The sequence below is a fragment of the Pleuronectes platessa genome, chromosome 9, assembly GCF_947347685.1.
Source record: "Pleuronectes platessa chromosome 9, fPlePla1.1, whole genome shotgun sequence".
Taxonomy (NCBI): Eukaryota; Metazoa; Chordata; class Actinopteri; order Pleuronectiformes; family Pleuronectidae; genus Pleuronectes; species Pleuronectes platessa.
The window spans coordinates 11957237-11969330 of record NC_070634.1 but is presented as its reverse complement, the minus strand read 5'-3'; the positions used below and the strand labels follow the sequence as shown (position 1 = coordinate 11969330).

General features: G+C 44.4%; 1 protein-coding gene across 1 annotated transcript in view; it reads right to left on the bottom strand.

Annotated features, from left to right (window-relative positions):
• Positions 1–583: 583 nt before the first annotated feature.
• LOC128448145 (single-stranded DNA-binding protein 3) overlaps positions 584–12094 on the bottom strand; it is a 32354-nt gene continuing 20843 nt past the window's right edge. Inside the window, exons 4-6 of the mRNA XM_053430710.1 lie at positions 8813–8897; positions 1312–1340; positions 584–587 (exon numbers count right to left, since the gene is read on the bottom strand). Coding sequence (XP_053286685.1) covers positions 584–587; positions 1312–1340; positions 8813–8897 — 118 coding nt within the window. The remainder of the gene's footprint in view (positions 588–1311; positions 1341–8812; positions 8898–12094) is intronic.

Below are 12094 nucleotides of genomic sequence, written 5' to 3'. Positions count from 1 at the left end.
AGAGCTGTACCGCAGACAGCACACACACACAAGCTGTGCCAGGAACACTGTGCCAGGCTGAAACGTCTGCCAGCTACAAGCCTAACCAGTGCCACAAAGAGAAGCAGGGGCGAATTAGGGAGGGCAGGACAGCGTGCGCGTGAGTGCATGTGTGTGAATGTGTGTGCGTGTGTGTGCCTGCGTGCGTGTGTGTGAGAGAGAGAAGGAAAAATATTATTAGAGTGGACAAAAACATCTGGGAAACAAGGAAAAGGCAGGAGTGACTTATAGAAAAAGGATTGTTATAAAGGATGAGACTGCAAAATGTGAAAAGCAGCTACCACACTAAGAGAAGTGAAAGTAAAGTTAACACACAAAATGTATTCCTCTTTATTATCTTTTCATCTGATTTGAACAAACTATTCATAAAACTGACAACCTCTATTTTTGATACGATTAGTTGTATTGTATTTAAAAACAAGGATAAAACAAACATCCTCTAGCCCTGTACAATACCTGACAATACGATACAGTAAGGTAGGATATGATACGGTGTGGTTAAATACAAGATACTTTATCAATCCCTCAAAGGGGAAACTGAAAGTCACCTGACACAAGACAGACAAGAGTCAAGAGAAATTCATACATGTCTCAAGGCCACGTAAGTGATAGCGACATGGGAACAATCTGAAAGGTTTGTTGGTGTATAAATATATGTTCTATAGAGAGAAGAGCTGAGGAGCCTTCAGTTATGACTGTGCATTCAAAGCAATGAGTGATGGTTTAGACTCTTGCATAAAGGAACACCTGAAGACACAACTCAATCATATACATATGTGTGTTTTTTTTTGGTGACTTGAATCTCATTTAATCAATAATTACACAGCGTCACACACTTTTACACAAAGTTCCCCTGCAGACAGTTAATGTGCACGTGTGGACCTACACAAAGGCGAGCAATCTAGCTTGACTTAGAAATCCAACTTTTCTCGTGTAACATCCAACGCAGCTCCAATGTGATTTGATCTAATTTACGGACTTGGGCGAAGAAGTAGGAAATGGCTCCTCAGCTGCCTGAGTTAACCAACGGGAGTGTATGTTTAAAGATAGGTTTCCTGACAATCCCTGTAACCATCGTCACAGTTTTAGTCCTAATGAGGAGCGGCAGTAATGGAGTGCTGCTCCGAGCCTGGCTCTGGGAGAACAGAGCAGGGAGCACCACAGCTGGAAAAGGAGATGAGCAGCGTTGCTTCACTTTGAAGAAAAAAAAACTTACAGCGTAAAACAGTGAAATACTCACTAAAGTGGTATTTCAAAAGTGTTAACCTTTACCAGGCTGCCTCTGCCCTCACCACCTGAACCTGGGACATGGAGTTAGGAAAACACCAAGTCAGCACAGGTTGCCAGAGGAAAGTTCCATTCAAGTAAACGCAAACACAGCAGAAGGATCATAATTGCAGTAATTTATGCTGTGTTGTGCAGGACAGGGTCTTTTTTACACAATAAATAAATGGATAAGTGGATGTGGTTTGGGAGTCACTGGGGAACATCAAAGATGGTGAGAGAGAGAGAGAGAGAGAGAGAGAGAGAGAGAGAGAGAGAGAGAGAGAGAGAGAGAGAGAGAGAGAGAGAGAGAGAGAGCGAGAGAGAGAGAGAGAGTGTTTTTTTTTTTGTGTGTGTGTGTGTGTGTGTGTGTGTGTGTGTGTGTGTGTGTGTGTGTTTGTGTGTGTGTGTGTGTGTCTGTGCGTGTGTGCGTGCGTGCGTGTGTGTATGTGTGTGTGTGTGTGTGTGTGTGTGTGCCCAGTCAGGAGACATGAGCTTGGCAGGAGAAGGACCACAGACAACAGACATAAACACCTCTGGCATTGGAAGGTCGCCCTCGAACTTCTAACCCCCAACAAATTGCTCACTTCAATCCCCCCACAGTAAACCAGTTACAGTTAGGGCAAACAAGTGGTGAATATTGTTTTGTTTTAGCTTTTCTAATTATTGAACCATAATTTCCTGAAAATGACTAAGCTGGAATCAAATTGGCAGCTTTCTCACAGTTTTCCCAGAGGGAGAAGAACAACTGCCCCAAGGAGATGCCACTATTTCCCAGAATGTAGTATTCATTTAAGGCATTGGTTTAAATTTTATGGATGATGATGTTGCAAAGGGGAGGGCATTCATGGGTAACTGGGTTAGGGAAATTAAATGGGACTGGGATGGAAATCTGCATGCAAAGAGGGAGAGTGAACGCTGCAGGGTTTGGCTTCTGCAATAACTTTGCACTGGCGAATTTGTGGCATTTTCCCTGCTCCGGCTAGCAGGATGCAAACGCAGAGCGAGAACCAAAACTAAGATAAACTATGAAAAACGCAGACTTCAAAAAAAGTCCCCAGTGTCTTCAGACACCTCTTTCTTCCTGCACACCGACACATCTCCCTCCCTCCTTCCTTAACTCCCTCTTGCTTCCCGTCTCCCCCCATTCCTTCTTCCCGCTGTCACTCGTCTCTCTGACTCTGTCCCCGGTTTGTTGTCTCCATCTGTCCCTCTCCATGTCTGTCTCTGTCTGACACAGATCCAGGAGCCAGTGCTCCACATGAGATCAAATGCTAAAACCACAGCACAGTTTAAACTTGCCCAGAATGAACCTGCGAGGAGAGGAATCATAAACAATATTTGATCCTCCTGCTTCTGTCACTTCCAGACCTCCAGTCACACACACACACACACACACAGACACACACACACAGCTTGAGGGCAGCACTTTCAGGCTTTGTTGCTTCCCTCAGATACAGGAAAGGTATACACAGACAGAGGAGCCTACTGGCCTTTTTCATTTAGATGGCAACAACGGTAAACAAACGGCACACAAAGACAGCGTCCTCTCGCTCGACGCCCATCTGCCTGCAGACTGCACTCCACACGCTGCTTGATATTAAAAGACGACACGGGTGCAAACGGAGGTGGTGGTGGGAGCGAGGGAGGACAGAGAGATGGGAAGACAGATAGAGACGGACAGAAATGGAGACGCAAAATGTTTAGGCACGCCATGTGTGTGCACGTGTGTGTGTGTGTGTGTAGGCTACGTTTACTGAAAGAGGCCAGAAAAATCTGTATGAAGAAGATATCGCCGTGCCAACGCCAACTCCATTCCCCAGCTCTCGCTCTCTCTTTCACTCTCTCTCTCTCTCTCTTTCTCACCTCATCCCTCCATCCATACCTACTCTGCCTATTTTATGGATGTTATTATTATTCCAGCATGTCGTCATGTCGCCCCCGCTTTTCTCCTTCCCCCGAGCAAGAAAGCGGGCACCGCTGGCACCCAGCCAGATTACCCAATCAATCTCCTCTAGAGAGAGGGGAGGGAGGGAGGGAGGCAAAGAGAGGGGTGGGGGGTGGGGGGAGCAAGAGTGTGGAACGGAGGGGAGGAAAGGAGAGAAAGAGCGGCAGGGGGAGTGGAGTGAGGGGGGTTGTTGGTGGTGAAAAAGACCTGAGAGGAATTGAAGCAGGAGAAACTGTGCAGGATGAGTAAATTCAGTCTTTGCAACAAAAAATAAATAGAAAAGGACAGAGACAAAGACGGTCGTGAGAGGGAAAGAAGGGATCCGGCAGACATGTGGCCTTAAATTAGACGAGTGAGCACCTGGTCTGGCCACGCAGGGAGTTGTGGAGAATGGAAAACACAGAGGAAATCACACACGAGGGTCCAGACAAAGGCTCGGCCATCAGCAGTTGTTGACAGAGCGCGGCTCCTCCCCTCGTGCCACCTGTTACTGTGGTCCACACGAACAAATGTTTAACCCTCTCAAAGAATCCCCGGGCAACGGCCAACAGTGCGCCTCCGTCCATCTACGGCCTGCGCACTGCACGCTGGGAACACACCGGACCAAAGCTGCAACTCTTATTTTCATTACATATTTAAGTGGGTTAATAGATTCACAGCTCAAACAATTAGACCCAAAATTGAATTAGCATCTGTTTTAATAGTCGATTCATTATTTGAGTCATTTATCAGGCAAAGGTGACAAACGTTTGCTTGTTGCAGCTTCTCAATTGTGAGGATGACAGAAAATTCATATTATTTGGTTTTATGTAATTTTTAGATGTTATACTGGTATACTTAGGGAGACTGGGATGGGTAAATTGCACTTTGAGGGTTTAATTATGAGTAAAAAATAAGTGAATTCTCCCATTGAAGACACTAATACAAAGAATGTTTCAATTCACAAAAACATCTATAAGGCTTTTCTCTTTGCTAACGTGCTATTTTTGGATAAGGTGCGACTTTCTATAGAAAATGTCAGATGCCCATGTTTGACTCCTCCATCTCAGCCACCGCCGTGACAGTTGTCATCAGTGAGCCGAGAGCTGAGGGGAGTCAGTGGAGCACTGCGATGAATGACGCACTTGTGGCACTAAATCTGTGACACTCCGCAGGCAGTGAACCCGGGTTGGCATGAAACGCAGATGTTCAGGGTTGCGACCTCTGACTGGGGCGAAGCAAAATGTCTGCGACAACAAGGCCGGAGTGTATCACTTCCTGAAAGACTGTTTGTCTGTGATTGCAAGGGTGATTGTGTGCGTGTGTGTGTGTGTTTGTGTGTGTGTGTGTGTGTGTGTGTGTGAGAGAGAGAGAGAGAGAGAAAGAGAGAGAGAGAGAGAGAGAGAGAGAAGGAGACACAGACAAAACACAGCCTCATTCTTATATCTCCTTAAATTTAATTTAAAGAATGCATTTGTGTGTCTCTGTGTGTGTGTGTGTGTGTGTGTGTGTGTGTGTGTGTGTGTGTGTGTGTGTGTGTGTGTGTGTGTGTGTGTGCAATATGTATTATTTCATCCTCCCAAAGCTCAAGTCTCTTAATCATTCATATTGAGATAATAAAGATGTGCCACGCTCTTCAAATCAAACACGTTCCCTCAACAAAGTGCTCTTTTGAGGAACATCCACATTCCCTCAGACAATACAACTATACGATGTGCAGATCTCTTTTAGGAAATAAGCGTGATTAAACGGCAATGTGAAGAGGAAGGACAGAAACACAACTAAGACAATTAAGACGACAAGAGAGGCAACTTAAATTACTTTACAGAGGTACAGGACTTCAGGCTGTTCCGTCTCTTTGTGATACAGTATCATCTCTCTGAGAGTGAGCCGCTCATTTGCATACGAGTGTGGGTGTGTGATATGCACACAAATGTGTCGGCATGTGCGAGGTTTTTTTTTTAACGCGTGGCTATGATAGCAGATTCACCATCCAGGGGTGAAGCCAACCAGCAATCCAGCCAGTCAGAGACCTCCAGTTCTGGGAGTGCGGCCAGGGATCCAATCCCACCACATTCCCCTGGATTAGCTGTCAACCAGTCCCCAGATCTGAGGATTAGCACATTATATTCCATTATCTTCTCCAAACTGGAGAGTCCACAAAGTCGACATCATCGCTCTCCAACAGGGCCAGTAGGACAGCGCTGAGTAAGAGCTGCCTTCAATCTGGGCCAAATTGAGCCAAACCGAGCCGAGCCAAACCAAATCTGTAACTAAGACTCGACTCCGGCTCAATGTTGCCTAGCAACCCAATTAGTTCCAGGAAACAAATAAGCAAACAGTTTTTCTTTGAAAATGGATTTTACAGCAGTGGGATAATATTTTCTCACTGTTATCCACAATAAACCGACGGCATAGATACCAGAGAAATAATATAAATTATGTAAACATTTTTATAAATGTGTTAATGAAAGAATCCTGGTTTATCTTTCGTAGATTCCTCTTTCGCTATTCCTGCTGAGCAGCATGCCAAGCGGAGTGTGTGTGACTCCGGGGAGCCATGTTGTTTTTCACTCTGTGATCCGGGGAGACTCGGGGGAATGAGGGAGCCGTTATCAGCTAGGGGCCGTGATAGAGACTTGATCGGGCCGTCGGTCTGCGGGGACCGAGGAGCCACAGCTAATCAGAGACAGACAGACCCCTCATCACCCGGGGGAATCACACGCTTTGACCCTGACACTCTCTCTCCTTCTACTGTCGCACAAACACACACACACACACACTTGCACACAGTAACAGTCGCAACAGCACACTCACACCTAGTCCTGCATTTTACCTCGTCTTAGTCCCGGCCACACCCTCGTTGCACGCACACACATTGCGGTATTGACTCTGGTTATGGGTTGAATCTGAGGTTCCAACATTTATAATCACCAACAGACCAAATCAAAGAAAGACCATTTTATACAATTCCTTATAGTGTAGCCAAACACTGTTTAGAAAGAGTTCATTTTAAAGTCTAGTGGAAATCTTGGAATTTTCCAAAAAGAGAGCACATGAGTTTGTATTGTATGAATATTATGAACCAAACATCTGGAATATCTGAAGTGTTGATGTGAATATTTGACTTCAATAAAGAATGAAAAGAAGGAGATTTGTTAAATCTTAAAACAATATAAAGGGAGTCAAAAGCGAAAGTCTTCTTCATATTTTTTCCCTGATGCGTCATCCACCAATCGGCCCTCGTCTGACAGCTCACTGTCTGAACTCGAATCATTGGACCAGAACAAAGTCATGTGTTTGTCTGTTAAAACAAGAAAAACACCTCGTGGCCTCCCATTACTCCCACACTTCAAATATCGCACTGCAATTGGAGTTCATTCATTAACACCCCATTACAATTAGTGCTCCCGACTGATTTACGTCGCCACAGGCTGAAACATATGGACTTTTAAAACACGTCTTTAACAGTGGCAAGAGTTTGCAGCTTGAAACATCCCCCCCCCACAGCCTTACATTGACCAGACCTGTCAGAGCGGAGCTGTTAAAGAGCTGACACGCAGGTATCCAGCTGGCCTACCTCTGGAGAAAGGTGTAGGAAATTATATGGCATTTAGATTAATTAGACACAGTTGTCAGATTTAATTAACTACTAGGTTTAATTAACCATGTAATTAATCTTATGGTTGTCCAACACACTCACACACACAGAGGGAGGCACGGAACATAGAGACACACACATCAACACGCGCCCCCACACACACACACATATGTGTAGTACATGCACAACAAATGTAATCTGTTCAGCTGACAAGTGCTCACACTTTTGCTGTCAAATCTCATAAGAGGGTTCAACTGAATGGGCGAGTGGCTACGGGCTAAAACAGCCGGAATGAAATGATGAAATGTTAAGAATAGCAACTTTAATCTATTTCAGCTTTAACTTCTGCCCTGGTGGAACCATCATAGTAGCTGGAGTGGCCAGTCCAGTCAACTTCCTGCCACAGTAACCTTTACTGGGACTAGGTAGTGCAGTGCTAGGTAGATTCGAAACCTACCTTCGGAAGGGGCTATTTGCTCGGACTGTGGTGATGCTGGTTGCAGCTTTGTTTCAGGAACTGTAAAAGTGACCTGCAGTAATTGAGGCGCAGCGAGCAAAGACCTGCTGCTGGCCTCAGTCCACAGAACCCTGCAGCTGCACCCCCACTGCTGCACAAAGAGCCGTCCACCTGTCTATTCAAGGTTCAGTGAAGCTCGACTTAGCATGCAGAACCCCGGGCATCAGCTGCCATTGCCTTTGTCACTTACATAGATGGTCCATCCGCCGTTACTAAATGTCACATCCGCATTACTACGTTTTCATTTGAAATCCTAATGACTCTACCGATACATCTGAAAAAGTTTGTAAACAGTTATATGGACACTCACAAGCGCTTGCTGATTGCGTCTTTTAGGTCACAGCTCAACCTTTGCTAAGAAAACCCCCCAGCATTAGCCTCAGCTACATGTGTAGAACCCAACATGGATAATCTAATACAAGTGATATTACTCTGTTGTCTTTGCTAACTGCTGCAGTTAAATTCTGTATTTCACAGTGATGCTGCTGGACTGAGTTAATAAAAGAATCAGACAATGTACTACATACACAGTATTTAACATAGTAAATGATATAAATCAATTCTAAAACATATTAAGGTAAGGGCTGCGAGGGTCATGTTCACATCAATATGGTCATTTGCAATAATGAAAGCCAACAAAGACTCAATTCTCACAAATCAGCCAGTGTGCATGTGTGTGTGTGTGTGTGTGTAGTAGGTTACTGATCGACTTCTTTAGCCCTCCATGAGATGAGAGGGTCAAGGGGGCTGCAGACTATTACCTTTCATCACCCCATCCAGCCCCTGCAGCCACAACCAGCAAAGCTCGCCCAGCTCCAAAAGTGTCCTGTGTGTGTGTGTGTGTGTGTGTGTGTGTGTGTGTGTGTTTGTATGCATTGTTTGCGTATGTGTGTGTGTTAATGTGCTCATGTTATCAGCCAGCTGCTTTATGTGCTTTGACCTTTACAGAAACAGTTAGTGGACCAATAAATAGCCGGGCAGCACCGCGACCTTTCACCTCACACTGACAATTTGGCTGAGGGGTCAGGGGGTCGGCGTTTGAGGAAGTGCGGCCGGCAGCTGAGTCGAGGGAAGCAGCCAAGATGGATTGTGTGAAACGAGGAAGAATGGCATGAAGAGCTCTGTCAGACGTTTAAAGTTTAAACATGGAGGTCAAGGGGCTTCGCCATAAAATATAGAACTGGTGGTCATAGATGCTGCATTTTTAAAAGCAGCCTATTTCAGATGTTTACCTCAGAGACTGTCCCACCTCAACCAGAGGCAGCAGCAGCAGACACGCAGACAGCGAGAAACATGTCAAAACAAGAACCAGCAGCATTATCACAGTCAGAAACGTCCCACACACTCTTGATGTGCTCGCATACGCTCGTAACCACGTGTAAAAGCGTGTGGTTTTGTGTGTGTTAGTGTGTGTGTGTATTTGTGTCCCTCGCACACAACCCGAGGGTTGGTTAAGTTCACTCACATAGTCATGGAAAGCCTTGGCCTCGCTGGAATGTTCGCATGTCTCCCTCCGGTCCGGGGCAGCGCAGTACAGATCCCAGAATACACTGTGCACACAGGACGACAGAGCGACATTGGTTAGACAATTTGCTGCAAAATCCAAACACACATCACCTGGTTCTTGTGTTTCTGTTGTGGACAAGGTTGCATATATCTGATGGAGATAAGTTTGTGTTGCGTGCTCTGAGTGCTTGTGTGAACTGATGAACAAATCTGCACACTCAGCTGAAGCAGGTTGTGTTTGGAATGTTTCAGTAGTGTTATGAATATGGTAGAAATAAAAGAAATCACTCTTTTTATATACAGTATATTTCGAGGTAATAAAAACAAGCATTTTTGTTCCTCAAACCTCAAAACAAATTATAAGAAATGTTCATTGTTCACGTGAACAGCTTTTGTGAAAGATGATGATAAGAATAATTTAGTGAGAAAAATGAAGTGAATAATGACACACTGAGAGACTTGTGTCAGTTTCATTCTTAAGTTGTATCTATCAAGTCCAAGTAAAAATGTGACAACCGAGGTTAATGGCACCTTAAAATAAGCAACAGCACAGCCACTTTATTTAACTTTATAAGTTTTGAAAAGTCTGTTGAGAGCAAAACACAATTTTGATGTACAAATGTAATAAACTTCTTCAATTTAAGAACATGCATGAAGCTTATTTAGATAATAAAAAACACAAATTAGCAAAATTATTATAAAATTTTGGAATTATCTGATCTAAAAACACAAAATCAAGGCCTGCAACTCCTAAAACACTAAGATTACCTCATTAAATCTCTTGTTTGTCCAACACATAGTCCATAAACCCCTCAGTATTTAGACATCAGAAAGCATGAACCACTGTATAAATCTCTGTTTTTTGCATGACAATTGTGATTTCTGATTAAAAATGTATTTTAATTTCTTTGGATGATCCGTAAACCACAACGAAACTACATGATAACTAGTTAATAAATAAAACTGCCTAGCCTTTACCTTTTCAGCTTGAAATACACAACGAAACCCTCTGAACTTTCATTTTTTAACACATTTCTACAAAGTAATTAGATTTTTGTTTTAAAGCAGTGTAAAACCGAGAAGCTCCTCCAGTCACATTAAGTGCAGACTCCACTGTACAGCCCAGCCTGAAGCCTGGAGCTCAGGAAGGAACCGTCCCCAAATGTTCCTCTCAGCCTGCCCCGCTGACCTGCAGGTTATTGACCAATCAGCTGTGATTATGTTCCTTACTGCCCAATCAGCCATACTCATATTGGTTAATTAGACCAATCCCCACTCCTCCAGGGCAGCAGGGGCCACTAGGTCCCACTCCAGACAGGCCCTTAATTACTGCACTGAAATTAAGTACCTGGTAAGCCAGTCCACATTAAGGACTTCTCCTTCTTCCAGATTATTGATTTCATGGACAGCATACAAAAAAATGCAGACTGCTGAATTCATGAGAGTAAATGCTTGCTGCCATTTAACGGTTCAACTAAACTGGTACATGCATTCTTGGTGCTGCTGTTGGGAGCAGCCGTGATACTTGAATGATAGTCTGCGAAATGGAGCGGAAAATATTAGCTGATTGCCCAGAACTGTCAAATAATGGCTCGGTAGCCCCCGGTCAAATGTTGGTCATTTCCCCTTCACAATTAAATGTTTGATTTCACGGTTTAATGTTATTATCTCCTAAATACGGTTATTATAAAACACTGATGATCGCTGATGTACACTCTCCCTTTTTGGGCATCAAGTAAACAAGGGTGCGTCAATAAATGTCCTAAAAATAAAAAGAACAATAAATTGCAACCCAGCAGCTCACAGTGTCAACCTCTCAAAGCACATGAGCTCAAAAAGAAATGTGTTATAAAAGTAGTTAAAGATTAAAAGACAGAGTTGATGCCCCGAGGCCTCGACGGGAGCCCAGGGGTCCCCTCTAGACAAGGAGGGCAAAGATGGTGCAGAAAACATATGGTGTGTGAATGTGTGTGTAGTGCTGCCCTTCTGTCACTTGACAATAAAAGCCTGTGTACATTATCATATCTATCGGATGGTACTAAAGAGATTGCCGCTCCGTCAGAGGAGAGCCGACGGCGAGAAGGCGCAACCATCGCAAATCCAATCAGCTCTCAGGGAAATGAAACAGGACGCAGGTTAGACTTTGTTACGAAAACACACAACCAGGTGTGGGCACGGGGAGGGGGGGGGGGGGGGTGTAGGAGCAAGGTGATCTAACATCTCCTGGCCCCATACGTCTGAAATATATTGCGAATTTGAACAGCTGACCTGCGTCTGAGCCGCGGAGGGAAATCTCATTCTGTGTCTCTCTGCATAATCTGAGGCAGCATCACAGGTGGGCGGGACTAAAGACTTTCATTATTCTGATATTATTTTAGGTGGATGACATAGTATGCATGTCTCTGCATGGAGTTAGAGTGTGAAAAGGAAATGAGACAGGCCGTCAGGTGTCAACAGGTGACTCGTTCAAGAGCAGAATATAATTCTACAATATTAATTAAACACAGACCCTTGAGTGATCCAATCACAAGATCAGGTCTGATCGCACACAAATGCTTTCTGAATGCACCCTCAGATCTGATCACTCCAGCCACATTCAGAGGTGGTCCGGGACACATGGGGCCACATTCTTTTCTCTGTTTGAACGCAGTTATGTTGGCCGAGAAGTCACACACAAGCGTATTAACCGAAAACACAAATCCAAGAGCAACAATAAGACTACAAACGCCACAACACAACCGCAGAAGCCACGGCACACCTACAAAAGTCAAACAGCGGAAACACAATCACAACAGAAGTGAGCGACCACGGCTGTTGACAATGAAACAAGAAGAGTTACTCACTGCCGTCAAATGAGCTGTTTGTAAAAACCCTGACAAGCCAGTTGCTGCTTAAAATGTGATGTTTGTCTATTTGAGGTGTTACGGTAAACAGTAATGCTTGTCTTGGCTTGTCATTTCCGTTTTTTGTTTTGTTTGTGTTGTGCTGCTTTTGAATTCGTGTTTTTCTGTTAATTCTCTTGTGTGTCTCGTCTCGGCTGTCGTATAAATGCGTCCTGGGCCGCCTACTCAGCCGATGTTCTCTGACCCGCTACAGTTCCACTATGAATCAAATGTGTTTTTACGCTTCTCAGTGACAATACTTGCTTTGTTTGTGCTCACCGCCACAATATCAACACCGAGCACCACATGATGATTTTCAAACGAGTACAATCTTTCTTCAAAGGACATCAGGGTGCGGC